Source organism: Bactrocera oleae, chromosome 6, assembly GCF_042242935.1.
Source record: "Bactrocera oleae isolate idBacOlea1 chromosome 6, idBacOlea1, whole genome shotgun sequence".
Classification (NCBI taxonomy): domain Eukaryota; kingdom Metazoa; phylum Arthropoda; class Insecta; order Diptera; family Tephritidae; genus Bactrocera; species Bactrocera oleae.
Genome location: NC_091540.1, coordinates 20,488,353 through 20,505,634, shown reverse-complemented (window position 1 = coordinate 20,505,634; position 17,282 = coordinate 20,488,353). Strand labels below are relative to the sequence as shown.

General features: G+C 34.9%; 1 protein-coding gene across 1 annotated transcript; it reads right to left on the bottom strand.

Moving 5' to 3' along the window:
- Nucleotides 1–3,878: 3,878 nt before the first annotated feature.
- Nucleotides 3,879–14,570, bottom strand: LOC106615841 (uncharacterized). Its single transcript, XM_014232206.3, has 4 exons — nucleotides 14,414–14,570; nucleotides 7,505–8,865; nucleotides 5,361–5,539; nucleotides 3,879–5,228 (listed from the first exon to the last, which is right to left on the bottom strand). Coding segments are annotated over exons 1-4 (2,205 nt in total). The 5' UTR covers nucleotides 14,416–14,570; the 3' UTR covers nucleotides 3,879–4,565.
- Between the last annotated feature and the right edge of the window lie 2,712 nt (nucleotides 14,571–17,282).

Sequence of the window (17,282 nt, the reverse complement as noted above, 5' to 3'; positions counted from 1 at the left end):
GAAACTGGAGAATAATGCATGCAATATTTCTTCCACTATTTCTAGATGCATCAAACTTGCTAAAGATCTATGCATTGCATCTGTACCCATAAAAATATCTATTTCATTTGTCCCTTCATGGTTACTTAAAAAAACTTCGTTCGAGCTACAACTTCTAAAATATCAATAAAAGAACACTAACTCTAGAGAATATCAAAGTACAACACTATGCAGATTGGAAACTTATTTTTATAGGCGCTTTCAAGGCGACTCCTACACGTTATTGGCTATTGTTGATAACTTTGGAAATACAATGAAAGCTGAACTACTGCCCAGTACTCCGCAGAGGCAGCAGCCATATACAATATAATGCATTACCTCTAGCACGAGACTATAATATAAAAACGTTAATATGCACAGATAGCAGGTCAACAATCTCAGCTCTTATAAATGCATCCAACAAGTCCTACCTCATTTCGCAAATTAGAAACATACTAATTAATAACATTAACATAAAAACTATGTGGATCCTTGGACACGCTGGCATTATCAAAAATGAATGAGCCGATCAGAACGCCAAACTGGGTGCAAAACAGCCATTGATTGTTTTCTACTACATCGAAAAAAGGATATATTCCGTTTAATCGCTTCACAGCAAAAAGCCATAAAAGTTAGTGCTTAGAACAATGTGCTACGCCATTATTGCAATCTGGACGGGAATAGAGCTGTTTACTCACCTTGAAGCCGCTGCCATGATATCAAGGCCTTTGTTCGCCTTTGTCTTGGTCATGCATCATTAACGCACTCTCATCTTATAAATGAAAACAGAATTCCACCCTGCAAATATTGCATTACGTCGACCTTATCCATAATCCATCTGCTAGACGAATGTCTCTACTTCAACTTTGCAAGAACCAGTATCTTTCAGAACAATAAAACTCTTGATTTATTAAAAATAACATATATTGTAAATATTACTAAGATTTCTGAATTCCTATCTCATACAAAGTTAAAAAAATATTTTTAAGTTAATCCTTCCTTTTCTAAATTTATTTATAACATATAATTTTTATTGCACAAAATCATATTGTCTGCAAATAATTTAACACGGAAGATAAATTTTTATTATTTAAGACCTTTTTAATTAAAGCTGCGAACTGAAAGCCTCTGAAGCTAGTGCTCCTTTTACTTTGTATAATAATAATGATATTATTGTTTTACATATAATATAATAAATAAAACAACAAAAGCACCCATAAAGTTACAAGAATAAAACCCTGAGCAAATAGTGTTTCTCAGGTATGTCGTCTCACGTCCAAAGGTAGTCTTAGGTTTCTTTATCTTTTCCTAATGAGCTATTTTGTTATGGCTCTGTACTTTGGCAGTTATCGCGGAGTGAAGGAGCACAGGTTGTCAAATGTTACACCTAAAATCTTAGGATTATTGACAGTCGCAATTTTAATGCCATCGACTATAATGTTAAGATCCAGTCTGTACACCTTAGTCCAGTTCGTCAATATGGTCGCTATAGACTTAGTGGGAAAAAGCGAGAAACGTCGGAGAGACATCAGTATCATGCAATCATCCGCGTATGAGGTGATAGAAATTCCCTCTGGTGGTTGAGGGAATTTCGAAATGCATTTCTACTCTGTTTAATTAATCTTAGTTTGGTGTTTTGACCTCTATACAGTACGGATGATTGTCGGCCGCTCAAGTATTTCATAGTCCACCTCTAAAAGACTGGAGGGAGCGTGGATTGTTCTATATTCTCAAGTAGCGTTTTGTGATTGAGTGTGTCAAAAGTTTTTGTCAAGTCCAACGCTACTAGTCCTCTCACAGGGTGGCTTTCGATTTAGGCCATGAACTATCTGGGCTTTTATGACGTGCTAAGTGTCGTGGTGGTGAGTGAACGGCAGGAGTAGCAAGGCCTCAAGTGTCTTCACTACTGTGGAAAGGAGAGTTATCAGACGATAAGCCTCCCCTTTGTTGGCGGGTTTCCCAGGTTTTAGTAGTGGACCACTCTTCCGACTTTCCACACATCGGGTAATTGAAGAATGGTCAGCGACGGATTGAGAGACTTAGTTAGAAAGTTTATACCAGTCGAGCTCAGGTATTTTAGCATCAGCATGTTTATTCCATCTGGACCAATGGACTTTGAGGATTTTGCCTTGTTGACGACACTCGGAACCTCCTTATAGGTTTAAGTGGCGCGCAGTCTTTTGGCATTTTGCGCAGCCGTCGGGTAACACATATTTGGCCTTGTCCACCGAAGGGCGTAGTGTGAACTGCCGGCTAAAATAGCTCGCGCACTTTTTCGGTTCGAAGAAGGCATGGCCATCGAATTGTATTTCAACCCCACCGTTATGTCTTTCGGATTTGACATGGCCTTGACAGTAGTCCAAATCTTACTAACACCGGCGGAGAGGTTACAAGACTTCAGGTGTTCGTTTGCCGAATGAATCATCTGAGGGGCTGATTAACTTGGTTTCGTGGACCCTAGCTATCGATACGCGTTCCCGGCTCATAAATGCAACTATATCCTCAATCTTACTCTGGAGTCCGTTGCAGTTAAATTGTAATAGTCGAATTAGTCGCGGGTGTCTAGAGTAAATGAGTGGGTTGGCAGCATGGAGCCACTTGTGGTCCACTTCCTATGTGCCTTAAGGCCTGAACAGGTCTTAAGATGGCTCCATCTATTGCACATGTTAAAGCTAAACGAGGCGGAGTTTGGATAGAGCCTTTTGGAGCAAACGCAGCAGAAAAATTCCTTCGGGCCCGGGGTGGACTCAATGCCAACACGGTTCAGGAAGATGCGGAGCAGCCCTGCTGCTAGGAGCTGCTCCAGCGAAGACAATCTTAACCTAAAACTCACCGATCCAAAATTGGGTTAGATCGCTGAAATAATAATCCTGTAACGTAGAACCGGCTGTATTGTGAATTGTTGAACAGCTGTCGCGTATAGTTTAATGACGAATCTACGAATTACCCCGACTCCCATATATTACATAACATGATCTAATTAGACTTTATTCTAGCAGAATTAATGCCGACATGTCAATTAGATGTCAGTTATATATTTATAAAATTGTTCTTGAGTGTATGTGAGCAATGTCAAAAGTTAGTGCAATCAGCCCAGAGTTTTCTGACCCCAATATACCCTATATAGTGATTTCAGACTTTCCACCTCCCTTTAAACCGTTTAGGTTGGTCAAAATGCGTGATATTTTAATGATGGCTAAATCAGTCTGAGTCCCCGCTCACCAAAAGACACTGCCACACCACATTCACCACACCTACTTATATTCCACATCACTAAATCATGCACCAACACGCACACAAATACAACATCACGATCAAATCACCCATGAAGACATCATACTGTACATCACACCAATGGATTAAAAGGGACTAACGAAGGATCCCGTTCTATTTTTTTTCGATTCGTTAACGTATACAAACAGATCGCTTTCGCTCTAGTATACGCCTTTCAACATATTTTAATTAAAAAGCATATGTGCGGCAATTATCTGGTTGACGATTTCACATTAATTTGATGTTAAATTTAGCCTCTAGTTTATATCATATACATATATATCATTTGATAATGATTTTAATATTGTTTTCGCTGGCAGAAAATAAAATCTAGTAATAATAATAGGTGAGCATATGACTTATAATTTAAGTTAATTAGATACCAAATTCATTCGGTTTGTTTGAATAATGAATATTAAGTTCTTTCGCAACATTTTTTAAAATAACGCTTTGCCAACACCTTAAAGTATTTCCCCGGCTTTGATCCTTGTAAATTACGAGTATAAAATGTCCTGTTACATCCGAAAATAGACCGTCCTACTTGTTCTTCTTTGTTTTCCATTCAATTCTGACGGAATAAAACGGCATTTATTTTAGGGCATGAATGCATTTGCCTTTATTTCACTTTTATATTTTGTAAGTATGTATAAGTCCATTTAAAATCCAAGAAATACAATTCACTTCAGTTATGTTATATTATTGTAATTGCTAATATTTATTTCCAAGTAGTGATGAATGTAAGAACTAATGATGGAATTTAGTGAATATATAGAAATAGCGAGTGAACAAATTACTTATTTTAATTTGTATAATTTTCACAGGAACGCAAATTAGATAAAATTATATCCGAATATTTTCTTAGGGAAACACAAGAAACAAAATTAAATTATTGTATGCAAGGAAGGATATTTTTTGTAACTATGACTAATGCCACCAGCGATAGCCGCAATCTTGTATATCCTGCATTAGCAATACAATTAAATAGAAAGAAATAAGAGAATTCCATACTTAAAAGTACATGGTGGGTTAATGAAGCAACAAAAATATTAACCAACGGGAACAGTATCCTGTTCGGTGCGGTTAAAATGAAAAAATGAACCGTAGTGTAGCCTTGGCCTTCACTTCTAAGTTTTAACCAGGCTACAGAGGACTCGTAGTATACGACACCACGTATTACTACACTACACTCTCATGAACAGAAATTAAATCTATCAAATGCCAAATGCAAAAGTTATTTCAATATGTTTTAAACTACTTATGATATTAATGTTCTCTTAATTCTGCACGGGCAATGGGGGTGGAGGATAGGCAAACATGTTGCCCGATGCGGCACCAAATCCTGAGGGAACGGCATAATGTGCGCCTGCGGTCGAATGATGATGCGAAGGAGGTGCATGAGTATACATAGCTGAAGTGGCAGCTACAGCTCCACTTACTTGTGGTGGACCCCGATGGTTTGGTGGTGGTTGATGGTGTGCATTATGACTCGGGTGACTGTTTGTATTGGCCCCATAAGGTATGCGGGGTTGTTGTTGATAGGCCGAAGCTTGCTGTGGCGGTTGTTGCTGTGGGTTGAAACGTGGACGTTTGTCAACGCCATCAGCTCCGACATTAGTATAGGGTTTATGTCCACCGGCTTGCTGATTACGATCATATGCTCCCTGAGGTGGGGCAGCTGAGAAACGAGAGGGAGGTCCGTTCGGACGTTGATACATTTGACTGCCATTATTTGGCGATTGTTGTGGGCGCTGTTGATACGACTGGGCGCCGCCAATTCCACCAATATTATTGTTACCATAACCACGATTGCCGCGATTTCCATAACCGGTGCCACCAGCCATATGATTTCCACCGCGATTTTGATAACCACCACGGGAGTTACGTTTATGATTGTAGCCAGACGACGAAGCCATTTCTACTAGTCGCGGATTGATGACCTGTGGATGTTTACAATTAAAACAAAATCACATTTTTAGTAAAATAAAGTATTTAAAACAAAAACAAATCCAATAAGTTTGATTAAATACATAGCTAATAATTTTACTATATGCAAATATTTGCATGCTTACCTGATTTGCTTCGCGTAGCACTTGTATCAAGTCATTAGCTTTGTTGGCATTTGAAGTGGTGAATAAGGTGTATGCCGTTCCCGTATTGTTCGAGCGTCCTGTACGCCCAATACGATGAACATAATCCTCCGAATTCGAAGGATAATCGTAATTAATTACGAATTTCACATCATCAACATCTGTTTGGGTTTTGTGTTCAAAATCATTGAACGATGGGCGTTGTAATTTCACGTTCGTTCGATGCAAACGTCGAAAATTAAAGATATTTAATTTAGAGATTGCACATTGGTACAATATAAATATAAGTACATTTTATCATACAAATTGAACAAAAATCTCTTCAACATTGCAAGTCAAGTTAGTTAATATATTTTAAAATTTTATAATTTAAGTAAATAATTTACTATTGGAATTTTGCATTACGTTTAAGTGGACCTCGACCTTTAGCGATTTTTTCATTATCTGTGTTCTTTTGTATTTTATTTATTCTAAATATTTAGAAATGAAAATTTGATAAAATGCGTAGGCAGTAAGTCATACACGATGTTGGAAGCTTAATTCATATAGTATACTTAAAAGACTAACAAAAACTAAAAAAAAATTATATATTTCCGAATGATTTTAATGAGAAGATAAAAGCAATGTACTTACCACAATCCGGTACAGACCTAAACTGACAACTAATGGAAGTGGGGTCAACGCAAATTTTAGAGAAAAGAAATACGGAATAGATGAACAAGCAGACAAGCGAGCACAGAACGTAAGTACAATGTATATGCCCTTACAGTTGTCTACATATACATACGTTATTTTCTATTTGATTTTGAAGTGCAATTCAAGAAAAGCTCCACCAACAAATTTACAGCACGCGCATCGGTAGAAGCTAAACTTTAAAGCACAGCATTTGATCGTATGTTTATGTATATTTGTTGTCACGATCTCACTGCCATTTTAGCTGTTTGATTAATTCTTTATAACTTAAACATACTTATTACTAATAAATACTAAATTTGAATTCAGCTTTTTTATCACGTATGATTAGTAATTCTTCCATCAAAAACAATCCGTAGAAACAGATTAAAGTTTTTGTCTTATACTCCATATTTTCGCATTTAACAAATATAAGAAAAAATCGAAGTCCATTTGAAAAAACGGTTGATATTTTTGTTCACACATAAATTGTAATAAAAGCTAAAAAAAATCAACTGCCAGTCAAAAATTATTTGGCGCAAATTCTGAACAATTCGCGGTACTTTTAACCTAACAAAATGTAATTTTTCTAGTTCCTTCTACTTAAAAATACAAATGTTATGTTTAGAAAACTTTAACCTTACATCGCTGTCAAGTTTAGTAGCATATATAAATATATAAAGGTCCGTATTAAACACCGTTAGCATCTTCTTCGGATCTGCTAATAGTCCGCAGAAAAGAAACTTCGTAAAAATCTAGAGCACATTAATTTTTCGTTTTGATTTAAAATCAAATACATTTTAAAAACTGTCTTAATGCTACAAAATATCAAGTGTGTATTACAACTTTTCTTGCTCGGCTATTTTACACTTATATTTTGATTAAGTTGAAACAAAAAGTCGATATGGAAATCTCCCCACCTTCCTTTTAAGGAATTGTTTATACGTGTGCTGTTCTATTCAGATTTTGCGGCCACAGTTTCCTTGACTGACACTAGTCTTTTTTGCATACATATATATTATACATAGTTTCAATCCTAAGTTAATTAATGTGAAACGTAACCTCTTAGTAATGTATGGAAATACAAATTCCTCATTATTTACCCACACCTTTTTCAGCGAATCGTCCGCAAAATTGTTGCATAGTGTTTTCGAAATCTCATCTTAAATTTTAACTCAGAACTTCACCTGTTTTTTAGTGAACTTATAATTACACCCCATGTTATCTTTAATTGGACGCATTCGAAACAAATTAATTAATAAGGCGTTGGGTTTCGCTGATTCGCATTATGACAAAAAATAATATTCGCCAACGAACCAACAAAATAATAATGAAAGAATATTCAGCATTTCGTCCACAGCATCACTCGCAGCTACGATCAAAAAGTCAAGTTACTGCCGTAGCCGCAATTATAAAGCGGCAGCGGCAAAATACGTATGGAAAATTAGTCTTACCTAGGCCGCGGGCAGCCACATCTGTCGCCACCAAAATTGAATGACGTCCATTACGGAATGACGACAAAACAAAATCACGCTCTTGTTGCGATTTGTCGCCATGAATAGCACATACGCGCCAACCGTTACGTCCAATAACACGAGTTATTTCATCGACGCGTTTTTTGGTCTCAACGAATATTATGGTCTTAGTTTCAGATTCGGCAGAAATCTCAGATAAAAGCTTAATAAGCTTATTGTCTTTCTCATTTTCTTCACACACATCTACTATTTGAAGTATATTGTGATTAGCTGAAAGGGTTAATGAACCAATATTAATCTGTATATAGTTATCAAGAAACTCTTCAGCCAGATTGCGCACTTCCTTTGGCCAAGTGGCCGACCACATTAAAACTTGCCGATCTGGGCGAATTTGCTTAATTATGCGTCGTATTTGTGGTTCAAATCCCATATCAAGCATACGATCAGCCTCATCCAATACTAGGTAAGTGCAACGTCGCAGATTAGTAACACCCCTCTCTAAAAAGTCAAGCAAACGTCCTGGAGTAGCAATCACTATTTCAACGCCACGTTCCAAGTCCCGAGCTTGTGGTTGTTTTGGTGCTCCGCCAAAGATGCACGTGTTACGTACATGTGTTTTAGAACCAAAGTCGTTAGCAACTTGCTGTATTTGTTGAGCTAATTCACGTGTCGGGGCCAAAATTAGAGCAATGGGTCCATCGCCACGCTCCAAACGAGCCTGATGACTGATATGCACTACAGCCGGTAGCACATAAGCAAGAGTCTTACCCGATCCAGTTTGTGCTACACCGACCATATCTCGTCCGCTCAGAGCAATTGGCCAGCCCTGAGCTTGTATAGCAGTGGGCTTAGCGAATCCCATTTTTTTGATCTCTGCTAAAACGTGTTCTGGGAAACCGGGTTCACTAAATTCAATATTGGGCGATGGTATACCGTCACCTTTTAATGTAACTTCGTTAGAAGTAAGAAACCCGTCCACGTCATTCTTCGAGCGTTCCACAACGGTTGTACTTGGTTGATAAAAGTTCTTTTGGAATGGCGTCAATTTTATTTCAGACCAAATTATAATAGGCAAACGATCTCCTGGTGTACCACTATTGTTGCTGCCATCCATTCGGCGATCATTATTGCCAGCACGTGGAGGTCCGCCGCGAAATTGAGCACCATTACCACCAACTCCACCGCGAGCATAAGGTGCAGGACGTGGACGCGCAAGACCATTGCCGCGCATCGGACCACCACGCTGCTGATCACGATACACACCGCCACCACCGCTGCCGCCCATAACGCCCATTCCACCAACTCCAGATCCAGCACGATCACCGTTACGTCTATCGAACCTATCAATACGTAAATGTTTTTGTAAATAAAATAGTCTAAAATTTAAAATTTTTTTTTTTAATTTTCTAGAACATTGGTTTGATTTCTTTATATGATTCGAAAATATGTTTTACAAATATATTTGGTATCTTATTAACTACCATTATCGATCATAGACACTTCATTTCATTGCTAAATTTTGCCTCGTGAGGGAGAAATTTTATTAAATATATGTATAATATATACTCAATTCATATATATGTGATATAAACTCATTGAAAGAGAAAAACTGAACATATTGGTAGTATCAGCAAAATGTTAATAAAATAATGGGAAATAATTATATAATATTAGGTGTATGGGACTTAGACGAAAGGCCTGGACCACTTTCACACCCAATGCCTCACCCATTTTAGAATTCAAACAACAGTTACCGGAATTGACCCAAGGCTGTTATTTCGAGGGTCTAGCCCACAATATATTTAAGCAAACATGGTCAATGAAGTTATTATTTAAATATAATACATTTTTACCAATATAAAATTATTGACGTCAGGAAGAAAGTCGGAAATTATTATATCGGGCATATTGGGGCTAGGAGAAGGCCTGGACTCATTGAGTTAACTTTTGACATACTCATGTATTTTCGTTAACACATTTCCATGCAATTTTATAATTAATGAAAATAACTCACACACTGAGCGACGTATTCGGAATAAAGTCTATTAGACTAACAATATTAATACAAATAACATATGGGGGCTAAGGTAATTCGTGGACCAATTTCATATATTTTCGGCAGTAAACTACTTGTATAGTGGATTAGATATTAAACGTTCACTTGATTTTGTTAAGGTATCTTACATATTGACATTATATACCAGTCATTGAACAGATAATAATTTTGATGTGAGAAATGAAGATCGTGGAATACGTAAGTTTAAGACACCGAACTGCAAGAAATATTAAGTGAAGATGATATTTGGAGTCAAAAGCAAATGGCAGACATGTTAAATGTTGCCCAACAAACAATTTCAGATCGTTTAAAAACTATGGGAAAGATTCAAATGTAAAAAATGGATGCCACATGAATTGAATGAAAGACAAACCAAAAAAAGATTTGTGAAATTTTTCTTAGACACAAAAAAATCAGTTTTTCATCGTTTTGTCACTGGCGATGAAAAATTTATTTATTTTAAGAATCCTAAACGAATAAAATCATGGGTTAATCCGCGACAACCATCAACATCGACTGCAAAAACAGATCGATTCGGTAAGAAGGCAATGCTCTGCGTTTGGTGGGATTAGAAGGGTGTGGTATTTTATAAGCGTCTAAAACCTGATGAAACTGTTAATACTAATCGATACAGAGAACAAATGATTAATTTTTGCGAGCGGAAGTGATCGCAATAAATTAAATAAACCAAATGTATCAGCAAAAAACAAAATTGTAAATTCAGCAATGTAAGCAAAAATATATTAACATTAAGCCAATATTGTACATTACTTTTAAGCCGTAAGTTATTTCGGCAATGTAAGGAAAATTGTATAATATAAGGTCGAACTCAATAAACTAATCAGGTTCAGTTGAATTCGAGCTGTGAAACTGTATTTTTGTATTTCATTCGCGACTGCGACCGGTAAATTGTATAAGTAAAAGAATGTGAAATCAATTCCCACGACAGCCGGTTCTATTTTACCGGAATTGACCCGGATTTTGAGGATCTAACCCTGTTTGGATCGGTAAGTTTTAGGCTACGTTTAAAATTATGATACACAAGTAGTAGACGTACAATACTTCGATACTGTTTCACTCTTTAACTATAATTTTTTCCAGATGAGCAATATTTGATGGCAAAGTAGCACTTTACCTAGTTTTTAGCAATAAAAAAAAGTACATTAAATATTCACCTCCGCCGCATTTTACAGTAGCACGCAAACTCAAATTTTCCGAGCAGATATTCGACGATTTTTTATAACTCTCCGGCTTATACACAAATATTTACTTATAACTTTGTAACCGTAACCATTTTTGTGTAATTCCCCAACCTTTTTTCTAACTTCAGTACCAAACCTTTAATTTTTCCCATTCCAGCGTGATTGCAAATTTCTAAACAACTGAATTGAGTCATTTAATGAAAAAATGTTTAAACAAAGAAATACCGTTAGATGGATATCGCTAAATTCGCACTTAGTTGCAGGGGTGTGAATATTTATGTGGCGTCTTCAAATTAGATGATAATAATATTAATTGATATTGTTCAAGTAAACAAATTGTAATTTTTTGCATTGCCTTTACATAACAAATAAGATGTATTGTATAACTTTTAACTTTTTTCTTGTTGTTAATTCATAACTTTTTCCGGAATTTACGTACATAGAGCGAGGGTATGAATAATAATGTTGCATAGTGTATATACAAAGATCTCTATATCTGTGGCTGACTTCGAAAACGTCAATTACAATGTATAATAACAAAGTATAATGTTCTGTAAAACATCTGAAATATTTTTGACATTGCATCATGTTTTGAAACTCATTAAACCGGTAGTCGATGCGCAGTGACAAAGAAAATAGCGCTTCACAAACAAAGTTGATGCCTTTAGAAATTTTCATAGGCAACGATGGCGGAGTGGGATTGTAAATGCAAAGATTATGGCAAAAAATTTACTTATGATGACAACAATATTATTTTTTTTTTCCTATATATTTTAATGATGTGTTTGTATTTTCGATGAAATCAAAGAAGTTATGTGTAATTAAACTATTTAATTTATCAAAAAACGCATACAAATTAAGCAAATCTAATGGGGTTTCTTGTTTTTTTCTTTCTCTATATTCCATTCTACAAAAACTATGTGCAAGCGATCAAATAACGAAAGGGAATATGAAAAAAAAAAAACATTATATACTTTCGCTTCTGCTGCGCTGTTATTATAATGAACACGGCTGTATATACCAAATATGGCAAAAGCTTACACCCTAATCCAAAAGATTTCAGACCAATTAGTATTTCCTTATTTCTCCTAAAAACGTTGGAAAGGCTAATAGAATTATACATAAGAGCAAACTAAACCCAGTAAAAAATGTGGAGTGTGACAATGTGGGAAAATATGTCAGCTGATGGAGTAGGAAACTTTGAATTTATTGTATCTATCAAATTTGAATAATTTAAGGAACAATTTAAGTCAAAATGCCGAAAAATTAACTAACGGATTTTGGTTTCAACAAATCAATGACCCAAACACACAGCGGATATTGTCAGGTTGTGGCTTCTTCACTTCATAGTGTCCTAATACAACTCTCAATACCTCTTGTTTTTATACCCTGAACAGAGTATATTAAGTTTGCCACGAAGTTTGCAACACCCAGAAGGAAACGTCGTAGACCCTATAAAATGTATACATTAATGATCAGCATGATGAGCTGAGTTGATTTAGCCATTTCCGTGTGTCTGTCTGTATATATACAAACTAGTCCCTCAGTTTTTAAACTATCGATCTGAAATTTTGCACCTGTCCTTTTCTCTCTAAGAAGTGAACAATCGGAATCAAGTGCATGTATGAAAAACTCTTTCATTAGACGAGGTATCTTCACGAAATTATTATTAAAGGCAATAATGCTATATCCAAAGAAATTGTATAGATCAGATGACTATAGCATATAGCTGCCATATTAACTAAACGATCGGAATAAAGTGTTTGGATGAAAAACTTTTTTATTTGACGAAGTATCTTCACGAAATTAGGCACGAGTTATTGCTTAAGGTAACAAATGATTCTCCACAGAAATTGGTCAGATCAGATCACTATAGCATATAGCTGCCATACTAATTGAACGATCGGATTCAAGTTCTTGTAAAGAGCCTTTTTATTTGTGAAGGGTATTATAGTTTCGCAACCGAAGTTAACGTTTTTTTTTTTGTTATATTTTTCGCTTTGCCTCCATTGCTACCAAATCCGCAATCTTTAATAAGGTTGCTTTTACTATAAAAACGATTTTTTATTTACATTCGAGGGGTGTACGATACAATAACTAGAACTGAAACGAGATCAGCGTTCTTTTAACGTACTATGTATTTCTTTGGTGCAGCAACAATGGTCCTTAATCGGCTTTAGTATACTATTAAAAGGGGTATGGTTGGATAGAGGAGATTCTCCACATTTAGAATATATATACTGCATTTTAAGTTGAAAATTTGACAAATTTTATCCCGCAATTTCTCGATTTATAGTTAATTTTACTTTTATATTATGCACTTATTGTACACTAACACTTCACTACATTGTTTCCACATATTTATTTTATTTTAATTATTTTCATATTTGCTTCAAATAAGCATTTTGTTTTTTACACAATTTTAGTATACCATTCCAAGATTTCAAGGTTAAAAAGAGTATGGTTGGATAGAGGAGATTATCCACATCAAGAATATATTTAATTACTTATATTGTGTTATTATTAACTAATAGTTTTGGACATATTTGCATTTTAAGTTGAAAATTTGACAACTTTTACTTGCAATTTCTGGAATCTGAACAAGTTTTTCTTTTATTATGCACTTATTATACACTTATTACATTGTTTCTACATATTAGATTTATATCAATTACTTTCATATTTGCTTTAAATAAGAATTTTATTATTTTTTACAAAATTTTTGTTAAATGTCGAATAACAAAAGGGTTGCATGTTGACAAATAAAAAGTGTTGTTAATAATAACACAATATAAGTAATGAAATATATTCTTGATCTGGAGAATCTCCTCTATCCAACCATACTCCTTTTAACCCTGGAATCTTGGAATGGTATACTAAAGTTTCCCCAAAATTTTTGTTATATAAATAATTATTCCTATGATTCAAAGCATTAAACATTTATAGCTAGACTTATGGCGGTGTATATAAATTATGGAAAAATTCCCTTTCCGCTCACGAATTTGTCATCTTCGCGTCAAAATAAGATTAAAATAAAACTATACATTTAGCAATGGCTCATTTTTTTATACCATAAAAATTCCATAACCACGTCCACTTTTCATTTTTTAAACTCAATGCGCCATTTTCTCTATTCATCCCAATTTTCGATCGATACTCATTTTCAAAGTTTTTTTAGTGAGTCATCAAACATAAACTTGATTTTTTTTTTAAAAGGCTAATAAATTAAATCACAATCAATAAAGCAAAAACTTTGATTATAGAATATAAAACTACGTGGCACAATTAAAACAAATTGTACATAACCTCATAATTAATTTCGTACTTGTCTTTTAACGTCCTTAAAAAATACAAGATCCCAACAAAAATATTGAAAAGGAAGTATACAATTTCTCAATTCTGTTTTTTCTTAAGATATTTACATCAGGCATAAGGCATCAGTTCTTCACAACCTTCATAATACGCCAAGTAGAGCATTTATTCGCTTTTCCGAATAGATACACGAACACAATAAATTTATACGTAACTTATTGATTTTTAATTAAAATTAATAGAACTCGCCTATAACTCAGTTTTAACAAAATATTTATCACTTAAATATACTTAAATTACTAATTCGTAAATACTTACATTTTTAAAAAGTTTTGATGTTGTTTTCAGCAAAAAAAATACAATAATTCACTTTTAAATTCTTCTGCGAAAAATTTCCTTGTCCCTCTCAAACAGAATATATATGCTGATTAAATATATTCGTATTTGCATGCGAAACTGTAAAGAAACAATCGATCATCAATACATATTTTCCATCTCAACTTACCCGGACGTTACACGATCAAGAAATTGCTTTCAAGTTACAATGTATTCACACTTTTCTATTACGCACTCTCACTTTTCGAGCTTAAACGGCGTCTTGATATCAATTTTTCCATTCAAGTCGTGGGGCAAGTTGACGATCAAGTTAAAATAGCTGATTACATAGTTTTGCAAACATATCCCATGCAATTAAAGAGAATATAAATATTTCGATCAAAATCAATCAGTTTATGCAGAAATTATAAAGTCTGTGTCTCTCGAATAGCTATAATGCAATGTTATAGCAAAGTTGAAAAATAGTAAAAAATCTGGATTTTGAACATAATCTATAGCTGTTTTTGCACAACGATATTGCATTTCTCAACTTATTTCTTTCTAGCCATTCCATATCTCTATTATATTATTAATTTCATGAAAAACTTTTACTGATTTTTATCGGTTTCCAATAGTTTTTTTTTTTTCATATTTAAAGCATACATAAGGCGACTGATGGCCTGGGTATATCGGGCAGTTTAGATTTTCTTAAATCTCTGTCGGAGCCACAGCGTTGATGTCAATTAGCCGAAGCCGAGACATACATTGAAAAAGCAGTGCAGCATGAAGTTTACACAAGAAAACTAAAGACGTCAAAGAAGAATGAAATCCTTCCGAAGAATTGAGAGAACTCTCCGCTATCGCCGTATGTAACCGACAACGGGATCATACGAATTTGAGGGCGCATTGACGAAGCCGTTGAATCATGGGGACCGGAGATAGTAGTCGATTCTACTTTGTACCTCAAAGTACTTTCTCCGCTTTAAATTCCAACTTATTTATTATTAATTTAAAAAAATGTGGAAAACGGTTGGCCTCAAGGGCCATTCCTGCAACTTCCCTCTAATTTCATACGCTAACGTTCAAATTTCGCTTTTTTCACTGCTTTTGAGCTCTTCGAAATTTTTCGTTTTCAATATCTAGCAAGTAAATCAACCGATTTCGACCCGGTTTGCGGCAAACGATGTGTTTCTTCAAGGTTTAGAACTGATTAGTTTTTGGTGTCGATCGGTCAAGTCGTTTGGAAAAAACGACTTTTCAAAAATTTTATTTTTGAGATTTCTCGAAATCTACTAGTCCGATTGGGTCCAAACTTACACGAAATTCAAGTGCAATGAAACCCTTTGGAATTCCGTTTAGTTTATCCAAATCGGTTGAGCAGTTTAATAGTTATAAGAGGGTCACATACATCCACACACACACACACATACATACAGACATACGGACATACGGACATCATCGTAGAAATGTTCGGGGAAGCTTCCTCGACCCTCAGAACGTCGAGATCTGTTGAGAACTCGATTTTTGCAAAATGGGGTGAAACCAATATCTTCCCGATTTTTAGAAAATTTTTCATTTTCTTAGCGGGAAGTTAAAAAACAAGGCCAAATTTTTTATGTAACAGTTATAATTTAATATAAAATTGAATATGCTTATTTTTAACATGTATGCGTGAGTATATACATATTTATTATTCACTGCTTCGTGCAGGCTACTGTTGAATGGATTTAGCTTTATGAAATAGCTAGTTTAAAAAATCATCTTCGGACATACCGTTTAAAAAAAAAAGTTTTTGTTAATTTATTCAGGTGAAATGCGATTTATTTTTTTAGAAATTATACACCCTGCTATGGATACACGCTCACAAAAAACTGACGTTGCCACTATGCAAACTAAATTTCATGATACGTCAACAAAGTCCGGCAAAATCCGAAAAGACTTTAAGCAGGCTTAGTCTACATTAATAATAAAGCAGTGTTGCCGTTTTGGTCCGGGGCTTATGGGTAAGTAAATACCAGAGAATGTAAAATATAGAGAAGGTCCAACTACGGACCAGCGTGTGAATTGTCAAAACCTAACGAAATACGATGAGCGTGTTTCACCATAGCTAGCTCGGAAGGAGAAATTTTAACAGTGGCGCGTGAACAGAGCTGAGCATTCAATAAAAATTACATGTATATCTGCACAAGCACATTTGAATGTACGGATTCAGAAATTCAAATCATAATTTTATCACTTATCAATACACTATATGTGCGCGCATTGATTTATATGTCAACATATATATGTATGTATATATAACATTGCCGAACAAATAATGCATACACAAACCACCCTACATTTATATGAATATCCGTACATATGTAAATATGTCACCCGCAAAAACTACAAAAATTGTTCTACAAAAACAACAATCGTCACAAGTCAATATGTCAGACAAATAGTAAATCACACAACAACAACATTTTCATTCATGAATGCAGCCGTACTTTCAACATTCAACCTCGCTTCATTCATAAAAACAGACACTCTCTCATCTCCCCGAGCATGCGTTTGCCTACAAGCAGAGATAAGAGATGCTCAACTCTTTTCTCACTGGAAATGAGAGCGTAATTGCTGAACGTCAAAACCTCCTGAACTCAGGCAACTGTCAAAGTTCAGGAGGTCTGACGTTTACCAACAGAAAAATATTTGAACATAGAGATTTGTTTCCGCTGTTGAAGATCACTAACAAAAACGGGAAAACAATTAAAATGAAAGAAAACGCAAAATTGAAATGTATGTGATTAAATCTTTTGTGATGTTCCATGTTTCGTCGTATTAATTTTCAATTGAAAATGATAAAAAAACATTCACTAATTGAGAGTTAATA

Bases quoted from the DNA above. Each gene is read 5' to 3' on its own strand.
- LOC106615841 (XM_014232206.3), bottom strand. The intron at 5,540-7,504 runs GTAAGACTAATT...AAACCCAAACAG, and splicing joins TGTGGCTGCCCGCGGCCTAG to ATGTTGATGATGTGAAATTC. The intron at 5,229-5,360 runs GTAAGCATGCAA...AAACATCCACAG, and splicing joins TGCTACGCGAAGCAAATCAG to GTCATCAATCCGCGACTAGT.